We start from the raw sequence: 22221 nt of genomic DNA, 5'->3' as shown, positions 1-22221 counted from the left end.
GTTTCGTAGTGCTTCGCCACAGTTGGTCTGTGCCACACAACTAACTTTTAATTGCTTCAACAGAGGATAGACCTGCTAACCTAGAGAATGTCCAGCCAGTGAAAAACGATGCGCCAGTTAAATCAGAAGCTGTGCCTGCTGCACCCTCAGGGCCCACTAACACAATGGTCGAAAAAAATGGCAAAGGTGGCAACCTCCAGGTGGAAGAGCATGAGCATCATGAGCATACGGACCAGATTTCTCCAGAACTCGAGGCACTACTTCATACTGATCCTACGCAGGGCCTATCAGATGAAGAAGTCGGTAAACGCAAGGCTGAGTTCGGCCCAAACGAACTTAAAGAAGTCAAAAAGAACCCTATCCTCAAGTTTTTAGGATACTTTACTGGTGCTATCGCTTACTTGATCGAGGTCGCCTGCATCATTTCGGCTGTTGTTAAGGTAAGGTTCATTGAGAGTTTGGAGGGGGGGGGGGGGCTTTCGAAGGCTTTGGAGCGCGTTGAAGCAACGATATGCACTTTTTTTCAGTGGGTTGACAGCTGACAATCGTGCCCTTCTGTGAACATGACTATGTAGGATTGGCTTGACTTTGGCATCATCTTGGCACTTTTACTCGTTAATGCCTGCATTGGGTTCATTGAAGAGTCCAAAGCTGAGTCTGCTCTGGATGCACTACGCCAGACACTAGCTCTCAAGACTCGATGTTGGCGTAATGGTCACTTGGTTGAACTTGATACTACTGAGTTGGTACCAGGCGATGTCATTGTCTTGCGCCTAGGCGACATTGTCCCCGCTGACGGACGTCTTCTTGGCATGGGTGCCTCAGGTGAAGAGACAAACGCTGAGTTGATGATCGACCAGTCTGCATTGACAGGGGAATCGCTACCTGTAGCCAAGAAGAAAGGTGATGTCGTCTACTCATCATCAATCGTGAAGCAAGGCCAACAGATGGCCATAGTGACTAAAACTGGAGCTGACACCTTTATCGGCCGTGCTGCCAACCTGATCTCCATCACCACAGAAGAAGGCCACTTTCAAAAAATTATTAATCGCATTGGAAACTTTTTGATCCTCATTACTGTTGTCCTTGTTGGCATTATCCTGGTTTACCAGCTAGTACATTTCCGTGGCACACCTGACGGTGCTTTCCTTACTGTACTCGGCCGTGTCCTGGTCCTGACGGTCGCTGCCATCCCTGTTGGGTTACCCACAGTCATGTCTGTGACCATGGCCGTTGGGGCAAAGCAGCTCGCTGCCAAACAGGTTATTGTAAAGCGCCTGACTGCCGTCGAGGAAATGGCTTCTGTTTCTGTTCTTTGCTCCGACAAGACTGGGACTCTCACCCTAAACGAACTCACATTCGACGAGCCATATCTGACTAACAACTATACTGCTGAGGATATCCTTTTGTACTCATACCTTGCTGCTGAGGCTGGTGCTAATGATCCGATCGAGCTCGCTGTCCGTACTGCTGCTGAAGAACAACTGCCCCTCTTACAGAACCGTACTCATAAGCATGATATTCCTGGATACAAGATCACTTCTTTCCTGCCTTTCAACCCTGATACCAAACTCACGCAGGCTACGGTCATCAACAAGGAGACTAACGAGACATTCAAGGTTGCCAAAGGGGCTCCTCAAGTCATTATTCGCCTCGTTGGAGGAGATGATGATGCCGTTAGAGCTGTTAATGCTCTAGCCAAGCGCGGCCTCCGTGCACTCGGCGTTGCCCGTACTCGCAAGGGATCGGCTGAGGAATTCGAGTTGATCGGTATGATTTCGCTAATTGATCCTCCTCGTCCTGATTCTGCAGAGACCATTGCCCGCTGCCGCCATATGGGCGTAGATGTCAAGATGGTGACTGGCGACCAATTGATTATTGCCAAAGAAGTCGCTCATCGCCTGGGTCTTACCCGTGTTATTCTTGATGCTAACCATTTGGCCGATCCTGACAAGTCTGAGGAAGAGGTGACAGAGCACTGTATCCGCGCCGATGGATTTGCACAGGTCATTCCAGAACACAAGTATCGTGTAGTGGAGCTACTTCAGAAGCGCGGCATCATTGTCGGTATGACCGGAGACGGTGTTAATGATGCTCCTGCTCTCAAAAAAGCCAACGTTGGTATCGCTGTCCATGGATGCACGGATGCAGCACGTTCTGCTGCAGACATTGTTTTGCTGGCTCCAGGTCTATCAACAATTGTTGATGGTTTGCTAACGTCTCGTGCCATTTTTCAGCGCATGCGATCTTATGCTCTTTATCGTATCACATCTACGGTCCATTTCTTGATGTTCTTCTTTATTGTCGTCATGGCTTATGATTGGTCGTTGCCTGCACGCCTGCTGATTTTGATTTGTATCTTGAACGATTTGGCGACATTGGTGATTGCAGTTGACAATGCTCAGCTCTCGCCGCATCCTGACAAATGGCGTATTGGCCAACTGATCACAATGTCCATAGTCCTTGGTATTTGCCTCACGGCCCTATCGTTTGCACACTTTTTTACTTTCTGGAAGCACTTTGGCTATGCACCGGTCCACGAGAGTGAGCCAGAGGAATACAGGAAGCTCGAGTCGGTGATGTATCTGCACATCTCGTCTGCGCCTCACTTTGTGATTTTTTCAACCCGCCTCGCTGGCTACTTTTGGGAAAACCTTCCATCCCCTCTGTTCGCGGCTGTAATTATCGGCACCCAGATCATTGCCCTACTGATGGTTGTGTTTGGAGGGCTGACACCCAAGATCCCTTTCTCTCAGGCAATCGTAGTTCTTCTCATCTCCTTTGCCTACTTTATCGCTTTGGATGTGGTCAAGGTCCAACTGTTCAAGATCTGGTCGTTTGAATTGACAGCTGCAGTGGTCCGCACACCAGCACGCAGGAAAAAGCTAGCAGAGAAAAAAGCTCGCAAAATCCAACAGGAACGTGTTTGGAATAGCATTGATCATATTCGAGAAATTATCTTGAAGTTGAAGGCCCTGGAGGCGTTGAATGAAGTACCTAAGGGCGAAGGGCAGACGATTGAGGATCCTGAAGAGTTCCATCGCAAGGAGCAGGAAAAGAGAGAGTATGAAGAGGTAGAAGGGGAAGGAAAAGACGGTCTTAAAAAACTTGATGCCATGGGCAGCGGCTCTGGTGCAGACGAGAAGGCAGCGCAAGAGGCCAAGGAGCAGGCAGCAGCGATGAAACTAGGTGATACTAACGGAATTAATGCACCTGTATCGTCGCAAAGGCCCGCCACTGCCGCTACGGAAGCGGCCTTTAATGAGAAGCAGGGGGTCCAACAATAATGAGGAAGAATGATCCCCTTGCTTTTTTTATTGTAAAATATTATCGTATGCTGTGAATAAACGCTTCGTGCAACATGAAAATAGGTATTCAATGCCTTCATTGACGTGAAATTTACAATTTATTGACCATGTTGTTGCAATATTGATCTTTCCTCCAAAGATGGCTTTCTTGGATGTGCTATTGTTTTGAAGTTGATGCGAAGATATCTATTATTGGTTCCTCAACCGCCGGCTTTCAGCGTCTTCTGGTCTTCCAAGGACACGAACCAACGACACATGCATGACAGCGTTCATCGCCATGAGGCCCATCCGAACTTCTATTATCAGTCTGTTTTATCGCTTTCCTGTGGCCTCTCCACAAATCCAAGACCCACAGTATCTTCTCTGTATAATCGTCTATATTGACCGATGGCTCTACATATTGCTCACAGTCCTTACATCTCTGTGAATGGATAGTCGTGTGGTACGAGTTGTCAACATTCGAAAATTTGAGTTCAGTGGCGATGATGCCTGAGGTCCAAGTGCGACTAGCGCAACTAAGTGACTGGCAAGTGAATGAGCCATAGATGGCTAGTGCTCTATACTTTGTAGCGCGGATATGCTGGTCGTAGGAAATAGGGTAAGAATCTTGTCCCATAATATAGGCATGGAGAAATGCTCCATCGATGGTCTTGCGCGCATGGGATCGGTTGGGCATCTTGGTTTCACAAGTAAAAAAAAAAAAAAAAAAAAAAGAGAGAGAGAATTCACTGCTAATATCGCTATCGGACTTCAAGGCCTTGTCGCCTGAAATGCATAATGCTACATCAGAAGTATGGTGAATATCAGTTTCCCACGGCGCGAGAATGATTAATCACTTGAAGCACCGTTTTCATCAGTGCATCTCACTCACTGCCTGTAGTTTTTTATTTTTTTTTTTTATTTTTTTTTTTTTAAAAAAAACCAGCTTTTCTTCGCTAATCAGGAAAGACAAAAAAAAAAAAAAGAAAAAAAGAGCTCCCTCATTATTGCCAGAAACAACCGCTGTATTGAAAGAAACCTCTGTAACCAACATTCTATAAGAATATTTGCCGATCACGCTGCAAAGTTCGCTGGCTAAACTAGGTTTTATAAACTCGTTAAATCTAAACTACTTTAGATGAACTCCTTACGTTGGCTTCACCGCCCTAACCGTAGTCTTTTCGGTCCAACCCTCAACAATCTGAGGAGCCGAAATAAGAATGATTTGAACTGTTGGCCGCTACAAAACTACTATACAGTCATAGTCGGACGAAAGGTTAATACTAAAGACGATAGATCTGATGATCAAGGGACTAAACAAACAGTAGATATTGATGTTGCAAAAACAAGCCTTGGTTCTGCAAACGCCGTCCATTCGAAGCACTTAAAGCCTAGGGGTGATAGCGACGACAAAACTGATGTTAGCCAACAAAGAGCAGCTAAGGACCGGAGGTCTACCAAAGATGAGCCAGAATCAGCAAAGAAGATACTCGCCAAAGAGGAAAAGAAAAAGCCTGAGGCACTTACTCCAAAAGAGGTTGAAGAATTTGAAGAGATTAAAGAGGTTGACGGTGAGCACCTTCATACTCATTTGATCAAAATAGTAACATACCAGATTTTCTACGCTAAAGATCCCATTGATGACGATGAACATCTGCTTAAAAGGAACCTCGGTATCTTCGGAAAATTCAATTGTAAAACATCAACATGCAACGGACACAGTTGGCAATCAGCCTGTATCGCCACCTATCTAAGGTTTTCTAAAAGCAGCAACTCCTACAAGGTCACGCTCTATGCCCAAAGTTGCAGAAAATGTGAAAGATACATGGTGCCCGCTGTTGATGCAGAAAGCTACTGTAAACGGGTTTGTTCTGCGTTAGATTTGTGGAAGGATGTAAGGGACAAGATTATCTGCGATCGCGGCCCATTTATAACCCTCGGCCCTCATCAGTCTAGTCGTTGTTATGGATGCAAAGTGGGCAAGTGCAGGTATCCATTTATAAAGAGACAAGGTAAAAGAAATAACTTACTTCTCATAAACTTTGGTGTTACGGCACGGAGAATAAGCTTAACAGACTTGACTCTCATTTGCTTCAGAGATGGGATAGATCAGCCTACGCAATGAAGCAGGGCGCACAAGCAAAAGGTTAACATCCTTGCGGCTTGGAGCCACATTGGATCCCAAAGCGGCTATTACAACGGCTACTTTACAAAGGGCCACCATCCTCTCTCGGTTGCACACATAGATTAATAACAGCTATAAAAAAATAAGTAAATAAATCGCTATCGCTACGACTCACTCCTTTTGCCTGAATGTAGAAGGCGAACCAGCTCCCAATAACGCTAGGAGTGATCAAACGCCTCTTTCCTTCCTAGAAGCCTTCCTTGCTAATGTCGACAAGTAACAACCCATTTTATTCTTTTTCGTGTTCGTGATAATGCGGTTTTTATGTAAAACATAACTGACGTAAAACGAAGGATAAAACGATTTTTGCATATATGTATAAAACACCATCTATGTTAGTATTAGAGGCATTAATGTAAATTCAGAACAGAGACATTACAAAACCTGAAAGCCTTAATGGCAGTTTGAATCGAAGTATTGTGTAAGATCTGTTGTCCGGTGCCTCTAAATAAAAGTCATTTTTACTACAGCTGGAAACACTGATGCTATTTAGGAAGAGCGCCCGCTGAGAAATAAAAAATAAAAAAATAAAAAAATAACAGAAACGGCGGAGCTTTTGTGTCGAAGCAGCATGAAACTTCGCGTAAGCACGCGAGATGGTATCCACGAAAAATCTGACTGTTTATTGACTTTAGAATGAAACATTTAGAAAGATTTTAAAAAAAATTCAACAAATCAATTCCTCAGCTTGTCCTAAAAGCTCCACCAGCCTATTTGGTCCCACTTGTCCGAGCAACCAAGCTCCTCCCTTTGCGAACTTATCTGTCCATAGCTCTAAATCGTCTTTCAACTGCTTATCAAAGTACTTTAGGACCAATGCAGTTGCCGCAATTGTTCCTGACAACGATTTGGTATCTTGGACCTCCATCGACTGCGCTGTAAAGCTAGGGATAAGGCCAAGGGACGAAAGCAATTCGTCCTCCCACAACCACGGACCCTCTGCTGTCTGTCTCGATAATAAGTAATTAGTCTGCTCACTGCAGCCACCCTGAGCGTCATTAAATTGTCGAAGTACCGCGTTGTCTTCCATGATGCTGTTCTTATTGAAGATTCCGATGATTGGCAAAGAACTCCGTCCTCCTTTTCCTTGGGGCGCTTCTATGACCACCACATCATCAGGTGTGACTTTGGTATGTTCGAGATTGTGATCTTCATTTGCTTCCATTTAAATATATATAAAAAAAAAAGAATGATAAGGGAAGAGTTGATTGATAGGATACAAAAAATGTGTCCTGGATTAAAATCAAAATGATGGTAGTAAAGAAGGACAAGGGATAGTAGTCCAGTTGCGACACGGGAAGTGCATTATTTAAAGAGAATTGTTTGCACGGTCCTCGGTACCGAAAAGACTAAAAAGATAGTCTAGTGACTCTAGTCTACTGCTGTGCTAGCCAAACATATCATTGGACAGCACAATATCACGTGGACCTGCCCCCCATGTTCAGCGCCCTCTCGACTTCAAGAGGCGAAGACTAAATCTTCCAAGGCTCCAAATAAAAAAATAAAAAAAATAAAAAAGCTTATGTAACATTGCCCGGTTCAATTTGGTCAGGCCAATTGCCCACGCAAGTGTTTTTTTTCCACAACTTTATTTGAAGAATCAATACACAAATGGCTCTGACTCAATGGATGCTGCATAAAATACTATAATGCAAGCAGACTCTTGCGTAAGACCGCTACTTTGTCTTGTAGTTCTTGCCGACGTTCTTGCTTTGCTGGTGGCTCCACGAGTCGGCTCGAAATTGTATCTTCGTCGACAGCGATTAACATTTCAAAATAGAGGTTAATTCGCTTTATCATATGCCGCTCAATAGTTTGTTGAAGAACTACATCAACAATTCGCTTGCGGACCACCTTGCAGTAAGACCGCAATTGCTCTTGTAGGTCCTCAACTGCAAGTTCCTCGTTATAGTTCACATCAGATATTTGTGAGGGATTGCCATACGACTCCAATTGTTGTTCTAAAAGTTTTTTGATATACTCGGCGGTGTATTCGTCGGGTGTAGTGCCTAATTTCGCCAGTTCTGCTATCTTCTGCTCCGCCTTTGCTTTCCTGCTTTTGAGGATGTTATCGTAATAATACTTGTTCATCGTGAAAGGTGTGTCCTCGTCTATGAAGATGCTCTCAATCTCGCTCTCAATTTTTGTTATCTGTAAGCTATAGAATCTGTCGAATTCTATTAGAAGTGTGTCTTTGATAAGAGGGTCTGCGGTGAATGCTATGAACCTAGAGATGGCCTTGTACAAATACTGGTGCATATTGGCGATATGGACTTTGGTCATGTCGCTCCATCGAACTAATGTTTCCATGTAAATCTGTGTGAAAGTGGTGAACGAGATAAATCCGGGTAGCTCTTTTCCCTTGTAACGAAGAACCAGCTCACTAATTTTGTCCTTTTCAAGTATATACTTGTCCTTGTTCATCACAGCATTGTATCGCTGGTACAGGGTTTGTAACGACGAGCGAAGGAAGGTATGGCTACTCTCTTCGAGAGAAAGGGGCACCATGTCATCTTCACTATCGCCGTGGCCAGTGCTCACTGAATCTTGGTTTTCCAGACTTGGTTTGTTCTGGTTGATGTACTCGAAGGTGTAGTTGCCGTCGAGAAGTGCGATGAGCGAGGACTTGAGCTTCATGACATTGTCAATGTATTTAATCTTAGCTGTGGCGATGCTCGACACTGGTGGGCCCATGCTGGTGATTTCATCTTCGCATTCCTTGATCATATCAAGAATATCCTTTCTCAGGAACGGCAATTCCTTCTTGATATGGGTATATAAGAGATCACCCAAGAACTCCTTCACATGGACTCGGCCTCTTCTTGTAACCGGCACCTGATTCCACAGCTCCGACGACTTAAAAAATTCGTCCTCTCGTTTTTTGGCCTCTTCCCAAGGAATGTCAATGTCTTTGTAGCTTGAATTCTTCATGACGAGGTATCCTAGGCGCATTTGCTTGCGTTTGTTAAGCACTGTTTGGATCAAATTGGGAAGCAGGTCTGGCTCTACGGTATCGGGCTTTGTCACAATGGGGATTGTACGCTCGTTTTTTGGATCGTAGCGTTCTGCTTCACCGAGCACGAAAATATTGTTCAGGTCCACATTAGCAGGAACTACTGCCAGGATGATAGTGCGACTGTCTTTGATGTACTTGGTGTTGATTGTGCGGATGGTCTCCACTATGCTTTTGTCCTGCCCATCGACGGTTGTATTGATATAACCGGGAAGATCAATGACAGTGAGAGGTGACAATGTAGGACCAGAGATGGTGATCTCAAGCACTTTTTCGCTAATCTCTACATAGGAGCATAGAATTCTATTTGCATCGCTAATAATTGTATGGATATTCCAATCCGCCTCTTGCGCCTGGTATTGCTTGTTGAATGCAGCTTCGCCATCGATATGAGCGGACATTTCTTTTCGCGGACTTTGGCGCAAGCTTACTTGTGTGGCGAAGCGTGTACTAAAGACGAAGGAAAGCGTTCGTTAGGTAAATGTAAAGATGTACATGTCAAAACTAAACATGTACAAAAAGATAACCAAGAGCGTAAATCTTACCATGTTTCGATATTTCGAGGGAATGAGAGCCTTGTCAGGGCTTCCAGGACACTTGACTTACCACTCGACTGATCGCCTAGGATAGCGATCTGTGGTATAGTCAGCATCTTGTTCAATCCATAGCTTCGGATCTTATTGACTTTGTCAATGAAGTTTTGATATTCTGTTTTCTCGAACATGGTGTATGGAATGGATCAATGAAGTTGAAGGTTAGTTTTTCATAAAGTTAAACAGCACTCTTTATATACTAGATCTCAACAAAAAAAAAAAAAAAAAAAAAAAAAAAGTTGTGCCTCCACTTACTGCCACACATAATCACCAGATACCATGGACCTGTGCGTGTGAAATTGGGAATCGATCATCCCGCGGGGGATCTGCCTTGGTAATCGGTATTAATAACATGTGACTGATATATTGTCCGGTTCGTTTGGTCACAGCACAATTCATTTGTTAATCTATATCACTATGTTATATTCTCATTCAGAGGCACAGGTTATTCTAAAATATAACAAATGAATTATGTCGTGACCAAAAAGAAGCACCTTTTTGCTGCAACAAACAATCCGATCTTTTGAATAACCTTTCCTCCTAAGCGTCTCAAACATCATCTTCTTCGAAACAATACACCACAATGTGTGAAACAACTAAGCGCGACAACAAACCATCAAGAGCTGATCAAATAAACAAATAAGCAAACAGAGGCAAGGTAGCAACCGCACCACTTGCGCTACTTGTCAGGCATATGATTATCTTAAAAATACAAATACTATAACCACACACAAGGACAAAAGAACTCCCATTATGCGAAATTATGCTGCAGTGCGTAAAAAAGGCTGTATATTATTTTCTAACGTTCGCCCCACATCCACTTCAAGCCATTGGATGGATTGGCTTTTAATAGGGGAGCGGGTTCATATACTCTTTTGGTCAATATTGCGAAAGAGAGACTTAAATGGTGGCCATAGTTTATACCTTGAGGGCTGTACTTTGTGATAAAATAAAATCACCTGTTTCCATTTTAAGCCATCAAACGATTTTATTTTGCGCTCTGTGCCTTGTCAACAAACAAGAAAAAAAGGGCCTTCGCCAATCAGGGGGCATGCACTCCTCGAAATTTTCTAATATGCATGATTCACCCATCGTAGGACGGTATCTCGAACTCTAAAAAAGCCAATTTAAAAACAATGAAAGAATACTTTTGGCGAGGACCCTAACGTAGGCTCAAACTAGTTTTTTCCTTCTTTCTTTTTTTTTTTTTTTTTTTTTTTTTTTTTTCCTGCTCAGTTTCATAATCAAGGGGATTGATAGTAAGGTCACTTAATTATTAAGCAGATTTGTCTTCTACCTAACCTCAACGGATTATTTCCAAATTGCTTGGCAAGATCATTCAGTCAACAATTATCTCATCCCGGATTGGCCTACGCGCCATAGCTCTGCATTGAAATGACACCAGGAAAGCTTTTTTTTTCTTCTTTTTTCCTTCTTTTATTTTGTAAATGTCCACAAATATGAAAGGGCCTAGATATATCATAACTCATTCCCTTTCTGCATATGGACACTCATTTACTTCACATCCATGGCAGCGTTCAGTATCATGAGGGCCATCGGATTTGATTTCCTTATCTTTACGAGGCTCTTTGGCTCTGAAGCCCATCCACAAGTCCAACACATAAACTACTCTTTTAACTAAGGTCGTCACTTCCACAATAGGCTCCGCATACTGCTCGCATTGGTTGCACTTCTGAGCATGGAGCGTGACTTTGTAAGCTTTGCGAGGCCTGCAAAACCTCAGGTTGGTGGCGATAACGGATGAGTCCCATTTACGTTCCCCGCAATCCTCTGTTTTGCAGACAAAGTGTCCCCAGACATTGCTGTTTCTCTTAGTAAGTGTCCCATCAGTCCTACTGAGGGTTTTATCATAGACGACGTCGTACGTTACTTCATCAATAACGTAAGTATGAAGGTATTCACCATCAAACTCCTCCGGAGTCGGTTTTGGGGCTTTCCCCTTTTTCTGCTTAGTGAGCTGCTGTTGGTCATCGCCAACTGACCCTTGCTGATCGCCATTTGGTTGTGAAATAATCCCCTCGCCGAAATCTAGGATATTTCTCCTTTCAGACCTTGTTGGCATTTCTACTCCTTTGTCTTTACGCCGTTTGCGTTCAGCATGAACTACTCGTCTTGCCCAAGTTGGATAGTCTTGCATCGGCAAATGGTTCAAATCATACTTGCCTAGCTGCAAAAGCGCGCTGTAGAACGAACCAATAATTCTACGGGAGGCCTGGTTAGGGTTCATCTAATATAAGGTGATTGCGTGTATGTATACGTATGTGTATATTAGGATGTGAAAAGAGCCAAAATTGTCCAGTGGACTAACGTTTGACATGAACTGTAAAGTGCTGCTCTTACTCTTGAACGCGATGTGGAAGCTGAAGCGTCTGTGTTCTGATATATGTTTGCAAAAAAGGATTGCAGTGGTATGGTATAGAGGAGAAAGAACCAGCGGAAAGAGAGAAGACAGCGAGGTAAAGAAGCAATAGAATGCAAACCAAACACCAGTTTTATAGCTCATGGACCGAGATTGTTTTCTTCCTTTTTTTTTCATTTACTACTGGGCGAAGGATTGCTATGGTAAAGGCAACACGCTTGACAAACCAATATGCTTTTTGCATAGCATTTCGACTTGGTTTTTGTAAAAGATCGTGAATAAAAAAATTAAAAAAAGCCTTCATAGACTTACTATATATACTATATATTTACGCGCTATAGCTCTTTGTCTCATGCTTGTAATTTATTAAAGGTGCAAACACGGATGCTTTTATCTAGAGAGTCTCTACTTTTATTCTCTTCCAGTAAGATTGGTGGCGTTCTTACCACTTACATTACTGTTTCGAGGTTACCATACCCAGTGGCAAAAACAGTGGGATCGCTGATCTTTGACATCTAGTGCCACATTTGCATACACATCCTGTGGCAAAGAGCTTAGTTACGCCATTACCTCTGACTCTCTCTCTGTCTCTCTCTCTCTCTCTCCCTCTCCCTCTCTCTCTCTCTCTCTCTCTCTCTCTCTCTCTCTCTTTCATTCTGTCCATAATTTATGTAAACACTGTTCTGCTTTCATCTAGTTTTCAGAATTTTAGAACATTTCAGATTCACATTGTACGAAAACCATATTAGCGCTTTTTTAAACCTTCCTTTCAATCTGAGCGCGACAGTTGGCTCCAGATGAAGTCATGGACCCAACTAGGATACAGGGGCCAATTCTTATATCGGCCGATCGAAATTGAGGATTGATCATCATACACTTCAAATTTTTATTTGTTTTTGAACTTTTGCATTAAAACTAAATGGCTCGTCCTCAGGCTCCAACGTGTTCACTGAAGTCAAATAATTCATCCTCGGATTCCACATGTTCATCAATTTCCCTCCTTTCCGAAACTGGCAATGAGGGGGCTAGGGGTGCTTGTCGCCACCTGAAATCTCTGATATTTGCTGTTCTGTCAACTTTTTTTTGGAAGGATTGAAAGAAGTAAATTCCGAAATCTGGAGAGAAGGCCTTAAATGTTTTCCTGAAATTTTAATGTTATCTATCTTAGTGCTCAATTATCTGTTCTAGTACACGTTCACGACAGTTTATAATATAGTTCTAATGGAGCAAGGGAATAAAATATGTTCAGCCTGTATTACCAGATCCCATCAAACTCGAGCTTACCACAAAGGTGATAAGAAAGTTAATTGTATCTCCTAGTAAGAATTCTTTCCATGTAGGTCGCGAGTTTGGAAAGCGAAGAACATGCTTGGACGCAAGGTCTGAGGTGAAATCTCTTCGAAATAGTTTAACTGAAAACATTGTCCCAACTAAGCCTAATACATAAAGAAATAAAGTAGAGGTCAAGGGACTGACTGGCTTATAAGTTAGCTGCAAACTAATAACAGGATTACCATGTACATCAAGGCCGAGGACTTCAAGTTCATTAAGTGACAACCCAATAGCCTTGTATAGATATAACATCATTGATTGATTGATGCGTATATTTTTTCTATACTTGAGATCCACCTGGGTTAACGAACAAATAAAAGCACAGTCTGTCATATGGTGCCTCAACGTATTGGACGACAACTGTTAACCAACATAAACCTGCTCCTGCTCAGATAAGGACAAGCTCTGTGTGCTAATCGCTTATTAGTTTATCACCTAGCCTTCAAGGCATTAAGAAATGACAAGCGGAAGGATCGTTCAGCGCGCCTGTGAGAGATATCAGGAAAACTCTTGTAAGCCTTAATTGATCATCATAACTCTTGTAAACCCTATGGTTACATGGGATCTGTACTGAATAGTCATTAAGTTACAATACCCCCGAAGACACAATTCAACGTTGAGATCCAAGTTACAGGAAATCTATTTTGTACTGGATGAATATATGACCTTTTCTCTTGACAATCATCATATTACTGATAGCGATGATAGTAAAACTGGATTGATGCGGAATACGAACGTAAGGGAGATTCTTCGGCTACTTAAATTCTATAGCGATGCGGTTAATATCTTGGGGGCCCTTACCTAGTGGGAAAATGAGGCCACAGGCTGCATATTTGAAGTTTTGTACGCTTGAGTATTTTTTTCTAAGTGGTGTATGAGGGAAATAACACGTGAGCAAAGGTAAGCATATGGTAGGATAAAGTTAAGTTAAAGTTAATGGTATTTAAGATTAGCTTAAGAGTTTAAAGATGAGTAACCGATGTATCTTTGCTGGAGCAGAAAAGAGGCTATTGGAACAGGAGAACCATCAACACCATCACTTAGTCCCAAACTAAAGCTGAAATCCAGAGAGGACTGTTACTGTGGTGGCTGTCACAATGACAACAATGCTAATATATTCCTCCTGTGGGACAGAAATAACAGCGCTGGAAAGCCTACTCTGCCTCCCTTATAAGCTGCAACGAGCGAAGAGCCAAGCAATGCATTGAGGCTCATCGCCCACTTGTCACCTACTACTAAGAACATCTTGATCCTACATTGTCCCTCGTGATCAGTTAATCATTCGAGATCCACCACTTTCTTCACTCTTGAAAACATGGTGCAACTGAGAGAGCGTTCTTCAAGATTTGTGTACTATTAGCTATAATTTAATAAAATATATATATATATATGTATTATTTATCGTCTTCATTAGCTAGTGTCCTACAAGTCCAGCAAATGTACGGTTCATGAATATGCCTTGCGGGTCATATTTCTTGCGGATGGCCTCAAACTGATCATACCGCTCACCAGCCTCCCTGCGGAGATATGGAACAATTCCTGGTAAAAACTCCCACAGTTTAGCCCAATGTGGCCTACCAGTAAGTCAATTCAAGGAATAGAAAAAAAAAAAAAAAAAAAAGTTAACCAAAGGCAACCATAGGACTACTGTTTCCAGTTTTCCGTTACATTTAACATAAACATCAAAGTAGTCAGTTTATTTCTTCTTTCAAGCACTTACTGAGCCTTAAAATTGTCCATCCAGTATTGTGATATCTCGGTGGCGAAATGCTCAAAGTCACTTGTGTCTGAAGCAGTGATGATTTCAATTGCGGCATAAATTGCATTGGGATCTGTATCGTATAAATTTGACATCAACATTTGAGATGCCTTGACAAACCGCATCTCTACTGCAATGTTGAGAGGAAATGAGCCTTTGCGTTGATACACCTCTATCTAACGGATTATGATTTTTTTTTTTTTTTTTTTAAAAAATAAAAAATAAAAATAAAATAATAATAATAAATAAAATAAAATAAAATAAAAATTAGTCTTCGAGAATTAGGGAGATTTAAAAAAAGTAGAGCTAGCATCCAGATACCCACTTACTAATTCAATGACTTTGTTCCAAGCATGTATAACGTTTTCAAAATTTTCGTCCGCTTTAATACCCATCTCTGTACACACACTTTGAACATGCTCAATGCCCGACTGATAATGAATAGCATCTGGTGCATACAGTACTCTCTCCTTATTCATGTTAATGGCCTTGTATAGGGTTCGAATCACCAGAGGCGCTATGCTTGGGCGCTGGAGCATTACTCGGTAAATGGTATTACCAAGCTTCATTCCAATATTTTCTGCCCATTTCTTGATCTTGGCCTCAGTACGTGATCCTGAACAAGGTAAACTCGTGCGCTGCCATTCCTTTAGCCAGATACGTTCGTACTCCATACCTTTCCCATTGGCATGGAATGGCCAATAAAAAATCTCTGTTTGATCATTTCCAAGCACCATGGCCTTCAACCTCGGCCCACAGGTCTTGGGGCTCCCAAAATAGTATACTAGAGGGGGTGATGAATCTCGCTTGAGTGGTTTAAGGCAAATAGCCAGTACAGGCCCAGTTATAGAAATATAAAAAGATCAGAAGTGTAGAAAAAAAAAAAAAAAAAAAAAAAAAAAAAGTTAGACAGAACCTCACTTCTTTCTCACACTCACAATGTAAAAACAATATAATGACATTCGAGCTAACCATCCTCAGCTTGAACATAGGCTCCACACGAATGGTATAACTATATGTGATGCCTAGAAGACCAAGGCTCACTGCAGCGGCAGAAAACTCGTGTGGGTCTGCCGCCTTGCTAAAGGTGTTCATGACCCCAGAGGCATCAATGATCTTAACCTTGGTGACAAGGTCTGACATAGTTGATTCGTGACTAGCAGCGCCATGGCATCCAAGGGAAATGATACCGCCGAAGCTTATGGAATTCAGAACGACGCTAGAAGTCAATGCCAGCGGTGGTTCATGCTTCCTAAGGGCGTCATCAAGGTCCTTGACGGCAACCCCTGCCTCAATCTCGACCGTCCAGCCATTCCCTTCCACGTGCACCGGGTCAAAAATCCTATTCATTTTTGTGATGTTGACTAGATACCCTTCTTCATTTACCACAGAAGAGGACGACCATGTACATCCAAAGGCAGTACATCGGATCTTCTTGCCTTCTACATTAGCCAAATGGACGATATCGACCAATTCATTTGCTGTCTGAGGATGAAAAATCTGAGCTGGGCATGCTCGTTGATTGCCTGCCCAGTTTGTAAATGTGTACTGCTGCTCTTTCGTTTCTTTCTTCACGGCATCGTTGCTTTTAAGCTGGGCTTCTTTTGTTTTGCTTATGCTTATGTCTTTTGGAGTCATAGTGGACGAGGTAGTAGTGTTCTCTACAGAAAATAGATTGATAATGTGGTTTTAAAAACTTGAACAGTTAAAAGAAGGCAAATAAACAAGGAGAGTTGGAAAGAAAGATAAAAAAATAAAAAAAAAATAAAAAAAAAATAAAAAAAGTTGCACAATGCGCCATTTCTAGCTTTTATGTATAGTAGTTGCACATCACGTTTAAGACGCCCATACTTCACATAGACTCTCCTCGTTTTCCTGGCTCTTTCCAGAGCACTGCCTACTTCATAGAAAAAAAAAAAAAAAAAAAAAAAAAAAAAAGTGATGGTGCGACTAAAGTCCAATGACATTGTGGACTAACCATTACTTAATATAACTAGTTATTTGCTTTTGTAACTACTGGCTCCTTGTCAGCTACTCCGGTCTCCTTGCAGTGGTTAGCTTTACCACAAAACCTAATAGGAGTCCCGTGCGATATGCTTTTTTGTAAACCACTCCTTAAAAAAAAAAAAAAAAATAATAAGAAAACTGTTGTTGGGGCAACTGCCCCATTGGACGCAAATAACAAAAGACCACAACACTTCATGTCATCGCAGACTCCTTCGTTTTGAAAAAAAAAAAAAAAAAAAAAAAAAAAAAAAAAAAAAGGCATTGCTGTAAATGGACAGGCAGCACAGGCTGTATTAATCCTATTCCCGTTTCATCCATTCCCTCGACTTTTTATGAATTTTTTTTATCTTTATTTTTTTTTTTATTTTATTTTTTGGTTCCTGGGCGTTCATCGATGGGCTTGTTCATGACAACAATCGCTTATGCCAGATAAGATTTAGGAAACCTCTCATATGCAAGCGTATTAGGACATTACGCGAATACATGACATATTTAGGCTGTAGAGCAAATGCTTGTGCCCCCTGATCCTCTCCCCTTTAAAGTTTTGCTCAAGCATCAATTCTTGTTTTGGCCTACCAATCATAGTCTTTTATATAATGCTTTTTTCATTTTCGCATTTTCGCACGACAACTTTTTGTGGGACATGAGGCCCAAAACTTTTAGCTTTCTCGTACCCTTCCAAAGAGGAATGTGAGGTATATTAACGAATGCATATCAATACTCGTAATCTTCATGGCTTCAGGCGCAGCACTAAGTAAGGTAAGCGAACACCTGCGGTCACAAAATCAACTGAAACAGTGAGGAGAAAAGATGTTACACGAACGCGTCAAGAGACATACGACCGATTGCCACTGACATTTAAAGTCACTATGAGTTCTCCTAATCCTATTGGGAAAAATGTTTTATTTGAGGAGAGACATGCGTATACTACATTGGCTGAACTAGCTGCCCTTTGTGATCGCCTTCATCTTCTCCATCCTCCTTATCGTTGACATAGTCATGGTTATGGTTATGGTTATGGTTATGATCGTTCGCCGCCGTCGATGCCGTCCTCCTGATATATATATACCCCTTCCCCTTCTCGTTTGTGTTTTCTCTTCTTCACAACATTCTTATTCTTCGGCCCTCGACATCATCAGCCAACATATATTTTGTCTTCCCTCCTCCCTTTGATAAATGTATTGCATCCTTTCATCTCCTAATGAGTCCTATCAGTCTTTCTCTCCCTCCACTCCCTCCACTCCCCCCCCCCTCCTCCTTTCCCCTATGTGCCCATTTGATATGCATGTAGCTTAAGATTGAAAGGTTTTCTGAAATGGTTTTAACTTCATCAATAAGAAACGGATTGACTACCAATGATCTTGTCTATATTTTTTTTTTTTTTTTTTTTTTTTTTTTTTTTTTTTTTGCTAGAGTATCGTGTAAATTAATGCAAGTTGATGTACGTGATAGAAGGTGTAGAGACGACGTGGTACTTGCGTAATAAGTTGCATTCGAAAGAAAAGAAAAAAAAAAAAAAAAAAAAAAAAAAGAGTTTCTCATGCGTCTCCTTGTTCTCCCAGGATGTTACTGTCCTGAGATTGCGGCTGCCGCCACTATCTGAAAAAGTTTAAAAAAAAATCCTATAAATAAGATTGGATGAGACAAAGCCATAGGCTGCTTTGGTGTCACATCTCAAAGCACACGTGAAAGAGACAGTCTGATGCCTTTTGTGTGGTATCATTTCAAGGTTACAGAGAACAGACCAATAAATAGACTTGGACAAGTCGGAGCTGGATGGATCTACTCAAACATGCCTGTTAAGTAAGTGCATGTCTATATAAAGTGATCTTTTTAACTTTGTTGTCAAACATGGCACGTGCAACTAAACACCGTATCTTTTTTTTTTTTTTTTTTTTTTTTTTTATTAATAATTATTTGAATTCACTAAGAACAAAACTAAAAAGCGTTACTACAAAACAAAAAAAAAAAAAAAAAGCAAAAAAAAAAATTGTTTGGGTATGGATATACACCCAGGCGGAGAGAGCGCATGTATGAGAATAATGATGAGCATCAGGATGTATATGTACAAAAACAAACCTCAAAAAAAACAAAAATGCTACGTTGACTGATTTGATCACAGTCCGAGTAACAACAACAAAAAAAAAAAAAAAAAAAAAAGTTAAAAATATTAAGAATAAATGATACAGAAAATCAATAGGATATACGAGTAAAATGAACGCGAAAAAGGAGACATGGTGCGATATTCAAAAAGATCGCACCAATGCACCAGGCTGGTACTACAGACGTAAATTATAAGTCAGGTATGCGTTATACAATTATTAAAAGTAAAAAAGAAAAAGAGAACAAAAAAAAAAGCAATTATGCTGCAGTGACCTTGTTGGAACTGCTCAAAAGGGTAGGCTCACTCCCGTTGGGGTGAGGATGATGCGTATTGACGCCGCAGGATGTTGCTGCTGCTTGCATACGGCTGGTGGTTCGTCGAAGGATACGCATGGACTGACGGGTCGGATATCGTGTCAGAAGCGAAGACGAGAGAACGCCAGCATCCCCTTGACTCGCCTCCGAAACGGTATCCTCCTGGACAACAATGTCAGTGCTTGCATCACAAACCTTGCCGTCTTCAGTCTTTGCACGCTTCGATAGATCTTCTTCATGCCCATGCTCATTATGCTGATGATGAGGATGGTGCTGCATGAATGTGTGGTCTTCAGAACCATCCCCAGTCTGAATAGCTTGCTCCGTAAGGGGTGGTGGGGTCCTAGGTGATGGAGGTGAAGATTCAGGACTGGAGCAGGATGAAGACGATGCATCATCATCGCTTGCTCGTCTACGTTTTGACGTACGAACAGCACTCTCTTGCACACTCTCTAGAGCAAAAACTGGCTCTTCTACAGCTAAAAGTTGAGCTGACAAGGATTCTTGTTCTGATTTTGCTCTAGATCGACGAGTCTGAGGTCTGGACAATCGCTTGCCCGTTGGCGAGCTCTTGGTTCGCTTTGGCGAACGTGTGCTCCTTGATGGTGAGGATGGAGGTGAGGAAAGGGAAATCTCCCCCATATCAATATCTACGCTCGATTCTCGATGCATGTCTTCATTGTCAAGAGCCTTTTCTACTTCGGTTGCGGCTATGCTATCCTCGGCGTCTGTGTCCTGGTGACAAAGCGGTGGTGGGCTCAGCATATCGCAGTCACTGTCCCATGATTCATCCGACCTTGGCTCTGAAAACGACGACGACGCCGCTAGAGACTGTGATTCGGAAGCGCTGTGCTTTTTACATGTCTCTTCAGCAGAGTCGGTAGGTACTGCAGTAGTATCAGCAGAGTCGGTAGGTACTGCAGTAGTATCAGCAGAGTCGGTAGGTACTGCAGTAGTATCAGCAGTGCTCAGATACTCTAAAGAGTCCATAGATCGTGCACATGTCAGTTCGGACACAGAGCTTTCCAAGGTAGCTATGGTATTTGTGGAGGACAGAGTACAAGGCAATATATCTACTACAGCCTTCTCAACAGACAACTCATTCTGTTTCAAAGGAAGGGTCTCCGTTGCAATTGTAGCCGAAGTAGACAAAGACACTACAGCTTCCGTGTTTAACTCGGAAGATGTAGGTAAAGATGCTATTGGTTGAATTGGGAACTGACCAGAAAGTGCATCCATAATCTCTTTGGTTGTCAATGGAACAGTCTGCTGAGGCACATGCGGTGAAGATTCTGTTCTTGATTCAAGCTCCGGCTCAGGTTCAGGTCCAAGTCCAGGTTCGGTTTCGGAACTAGGTTCTACTGAAAAGTTCGACATGGAGAATGTGCTGGTGACCGACTTTAGGATCTGTTCAGCGCGAGGAATGTCTACCGTTACAGAATCAGACGATGATGATGCATTGCTCGCCATAGCATCAGAAAGTGAGACGTCTAGTACTGTATAAGACGAAGTCGCTTCTGAAGAGACAAGAGAAGACGATGATGAAGTGACAGTAAAAGATGAAGATGTCATAGCTGTGGCATTCGTCGATAGAAGCTGCGATAGTGGCTCATTGGGGTTAGCTGCCATCAACAGCTCATAATACGTCTGTTGTGGAAGAGCTGTAACAGATACCAAAGATGGCTGATGATGTGAAAGTGGTGTTATTGATGGTGATGATGGTATGGAAGAAAGAGAAATAGCTGTGGGGTTCGAAAGTTCTTGCGACGACAAGATCTGATCTTGTGGAAAGGAGTTATTCGTTGATGATGCAGAATAATCGTTAGAGAAGGACACGAGGGGAATGGAAGACAGTGAATGATGTTGCTGAGGCTGTCCAAGGCCAAACATGTCCTGGTCAGCCTCTGTAAGTTCCGACGATGCTGAGACACCAGGAACTGATGAGGAAGTAGATACTGTGGAGGCGGAAGATCCCATACTAAGCAACATATCGAACGACAGGGCAGAAGCCAATTGATTGGAACTAAGAGATGGATCCTGACTCCATTCATAACCTGAAGGCTGATGAGCCATGGATATGCTTTGCTCAAAAGCTAACTGCTGCTGTTGGTCGTGTACAAGATGTGGATGATGCTGCAACTGTTGATGCAGATAGCCAGTCATGACTGGGCGCATGAATGCCTGCATTCTGATCCGATGCAGCATACTTTGTAGATATTAATGGAGCATTACATGCAGAGAGAAGCAAAAAAAAAAAAAAAATAAAAAAAAAAAAACAAATAAAAAGTTAGTTTTTTTTGTTTTTTTTTTTTTTTTTCTTTCTTTCTTTTTTCATCATGAGAATTATCCATGACAGACAAGACAAGAAAGGACAAGACAGACAGATACACCGATAGACAGTATAGAGAACATTTCATAAAGATATTGACGCACAGCAGTAATGTGTCGACAGCCTGCTCTCAATCATATAATATTATCGCTTGTACAGTACAATGAGAGAGAAAGAGAGAGAGAAAGAAACCTCAGCAGCAAACATGTCACATTAAAGACAACACAAGCAGCAGCACACACATTTTTAAAAAAAAAACAAAAAAAAAAAAAAAAAAGAAAGAGAAAAACAAAACAAAGACAGAAAGCTTAGACAACAGATGTATGAATATCATGTTGGTCACCCTTACCAAGTGAGCTGCACCTGGCGTAACAGGGAATGATGCCGACCGGAGGATGCTTGCTGCAGCTTTAGCAGACATAGGTCAGCGATGTGCTCTGTCAGATGAGGATCCACATATTCACGACGTTGTTGTGAACAATAGATGTCGATGAGACTGTTGGAATTGACATTGACATTGACATTGACGTTGACATTGACACTCGTATTGGAAGTAGAAGATGAGCTGCTGAGTGTCAAGTCGGTCGTCGTGGCAAATACTTGGCTGTCGTCAATCGACACGGAAGGAGACCAATCCATGGGCGATTTTAGCAGCGTAATACCGAAAGAAATAAGAGGGAAAAAGGAAAGGTAAAGACGAGTATTGCCCAAAAAAAAAAAAAAAAAAAAAAAAAAAAGTCCAAAGAGTTAAGCAAGGACAGCCGAGAGAAAATGATGGAAGGCAGAAGGAAGAATGGTTGGTTCCTTTATGGCTTGGGTGATATTTCCTTTTTGCTTCAAGACTAGGTTTTCTTTTTTCGATCGATTATTAAGAGGAATGAAAGAAGAACGCTATGGGTCAACAGAAGGACATAGTAC

The 22221-nt window shown here is 42.0% G+C and overlaps 9 protein-coding genes across 9 annotated transcripts; 2 read left to right on the top strand and 7 right to left on the bottom strand.

Moving 5' to 3' along the window:
• Positions 1 to 164: 164 nt before the first annotated feature.
• BCR41DRAFT_300250 (H(+)-ATPase) lies at positions 165 to 3287 on the top strand (the record flags this gene model as incomplete). Its single annotated transcript, XM_022020553.1, has 2 exons — positions 165 to 440; positions 576 to 3287. 2 exons carry the CDS (start codon positions 165 to 167, stop codon positions 3285 to 3287), a joined length of 2988 nt encoding a protein of 995 aa, XP_021885117.1.
• A 235-nt stretch (positions 3288 to 3522) lies between these two features.
• On the bottom strand, positions 3523 to 3984 carry BCR41DRAFT_367740 (hypothetical protein; the record flags this gene model as incomplete). The annotated part of the gene is made up of 1 exon (XM_022026331.1): positions 3523 to 3984. The coding sequence occupies one exon, from the start codon at positions 3982 to 3984 to the stop codon at positions 3523 to 3525; it is 462 nt and encodes a 153-aa protein (XP_021885116.1).
• Positions 3985 to 4425: 441 nt separating this feature from the next.
• Positions 4426 to 5860, top strand: BCR41DRAFT_367739 (hypothetical protein; the record flags this gene model as incomplete). The annotated part of the gene is made up of 3 exons (XM_022026330.1): positions 4426 to 5299; positions 5607 to 5688; positions 5812 to 5860. 3 exons carry the CDS (start codon positions 4426 to 4428, stop codon positions 5858 to 5860), a joined length of 1005 nt encoding a protein of 334 aa, XP_021885115.1.
• Positions 5861 to 6139: 279 nt separating this feature from the next.
• Positions 6140 to 6758, bottom strand: BCR41DRAFT_411779 (hypothetical protein; the record flags this gene model as incomplete). Its single annotated transcript, XM_022029458.1, has 1 exon — positions 6140 to 6758. Exon 1 carries the CDS (start codon positions 6635 to 6637, stop codon positions 6140 to 6142), a length of 498 nt encoding a protein of 165 aa, XP_021885114.1. The 5' UTR covers positions 6638 to 6758.
• Positions 6759 to 7103: 345 nt separating this feature from the next.
• On the bottom strand, positions 7104 to 9221 carry BCR41DRAFT_419175 (P-loop containing nucleoside triphosphate hydrolase protein). The gene is made up of 2 exons (XM_022029719.1): positions 9031 to 9221; positions 7104 to 8935 (listed from the first exon to the last, which is right to left on the bottom strand). Exons 1-2 carry the CDS (start codon positions 9207 to 9209, stop codon positions 7117 to 7119), a joined length of 1998 nt encoding a protein of 665 aa, XP_021885113.1. The 5' UTR covers positions 9210 to 9221; the 3' UTR covers positions 7104 to 7116.
• A 1343-nt stretch (positions 9222 to 10564) lies between these two features.
• Positions 10565 to 11973, bottom strand: BCR41DRAFT_392710 (hypothetical protein; the record flags this gene model as incomplete). The annotated part of the gene is made up of 3 exons (XM_022028485.1): positions 10565 to 11326; positions 11440 to 11475; positions 11917 to 11973. The coding sequence occupies 3 exons, from the start codon at positions 11971 to 11973 to the stop codon at positions 10565 to 10567; spliced, it is 855 nt and encodes a 284-aa protein (XP_021885112.1).
• Positions 11974 to 12388: 415 nt separating this feature from the next.
• Positions 12389 to 13042, bottom strand: BCR41DRAFT_367735 (hypothetical protein; the record flags this gene model as incomplete). The annotated part of the gene is made up of 2 exons (XM_022026329.1): positions 12389 to 12586; positions 12743 to 13042. The coding sequence occupies 2 exons, from the start codon at positions 13040 to 13042 to the stop codon at positions 12389 to 12391; spliced, it is 498 nt and encodes a 165-aa protein (XP_021885111.1).
• Positions 13043 to 14204: 1162 nt separating this feature from the next.
• Positions 14205 to 16187, bottom strand: BCR41DRAFT_392709 (hypothetical protein; the record flags this gene model as incomplete). The annotated part of the gene is made up of 4 exons (XM_022028484.1): positions 14205 to 14364; positions 14511 to 14725; positions 14879 to 15355; positions 15522 to 16187. The coding sequence occupies 4 exons, from the start codon at positions 16185 to 16187 to the stop codon at positions 14205 to 14207; spliced, it is 1518 nt and encodes a 505-aa protein (XP_021885110.1).
• Positions 16188 to 18737: 2550 nt separating this feature from the next.
• Positions 18738 to 22004, bottom strand: BCR41DRAFT_154767 (hypothetical protein). Its single transcript, XM_022019613.1, has 3 exons — positions 21653 to 22004; positions 20198 to 21180; positions 18738 to 19951 (listed from the first exon to the last, which is right to left on the bottom strand). The coding sequence occupies exons 1-3, from the start codon at positions 21940 to 21942 to the stop codon at positions 18918 to 18920; spliced, it is 2307 nt and encodes a 768-aa protein (XP_021885109.1). The 5' UTR covers positions 21943 to 22004; the 3' UTR covers positions 18738 to 18917.
• Positions 22005 to 22221: the final 217 nt, after the last annotated feature.

This window comes from Lobosporangium transversale (genome assembly GCF_002105155.1).
Source record: "Lobosporangium transversale strain NRRL 3116 chromosome Unknown BCR41scaffold_4, whole genome shotgun sequence".
In the NCBI taxonomy this organism is placed as follows: Eukaryota; Fungi; Mortierellomycota; class Mortierellomycetes; order Mortierellales; family Mortierellaceae; genus Lobosporangium; species Lobosporangium transversale.
The sequence above is the reverse complement of the archived record's forward strand: the minus strand, read 5'-3'. Positions and strand labels throughout refer to the sequence as shown.

What these genes read in the sequence shown, in the direction of transcription:
- BCR41DRAFT_154767 (XM_022019613.1), bottom strand. Translation starts at nt 21,942, where the DNA reads ATGGATTGGTCTCCTTCCGTGTCGATTGACGACAGCCAAGTATTTGCC. An exon ending in CGCCAGGTGCAGCTCACTTG is followed by an intron (nt 21,181 to 21,652) that starts GTAAGGGTGACC and finishes ATATCTACAAAG; the next exon opens with TATGCTGCATCGGATCAGAA. An exon ending in GATTATGGATGCACTTTCTG is followed by an intron (nt 19,952 to 20,197) that starts GTCAGTTCCCAA and finishes TGGACTCTTTAG; the next exon opens with AGTATCTGAGCACTGCTGAT.
- BCR41DRAFT_419175 (XM_022029719.1), bottom strand. Translation starts at nt 9,209, where the DNA reads ATGTTCGAGAAAACAGAATATCAAAACTTCATTGACAAAGTCAATAAG. An exon ending in CCTCGAAATATCGAAACATG is followed by an intron (nt 8,936 to 9,030) that starts GTAAGATTTACG and finishes CTTCGTCTTTAG; the next exon opens with TACACGCTTCGCCACACAAG.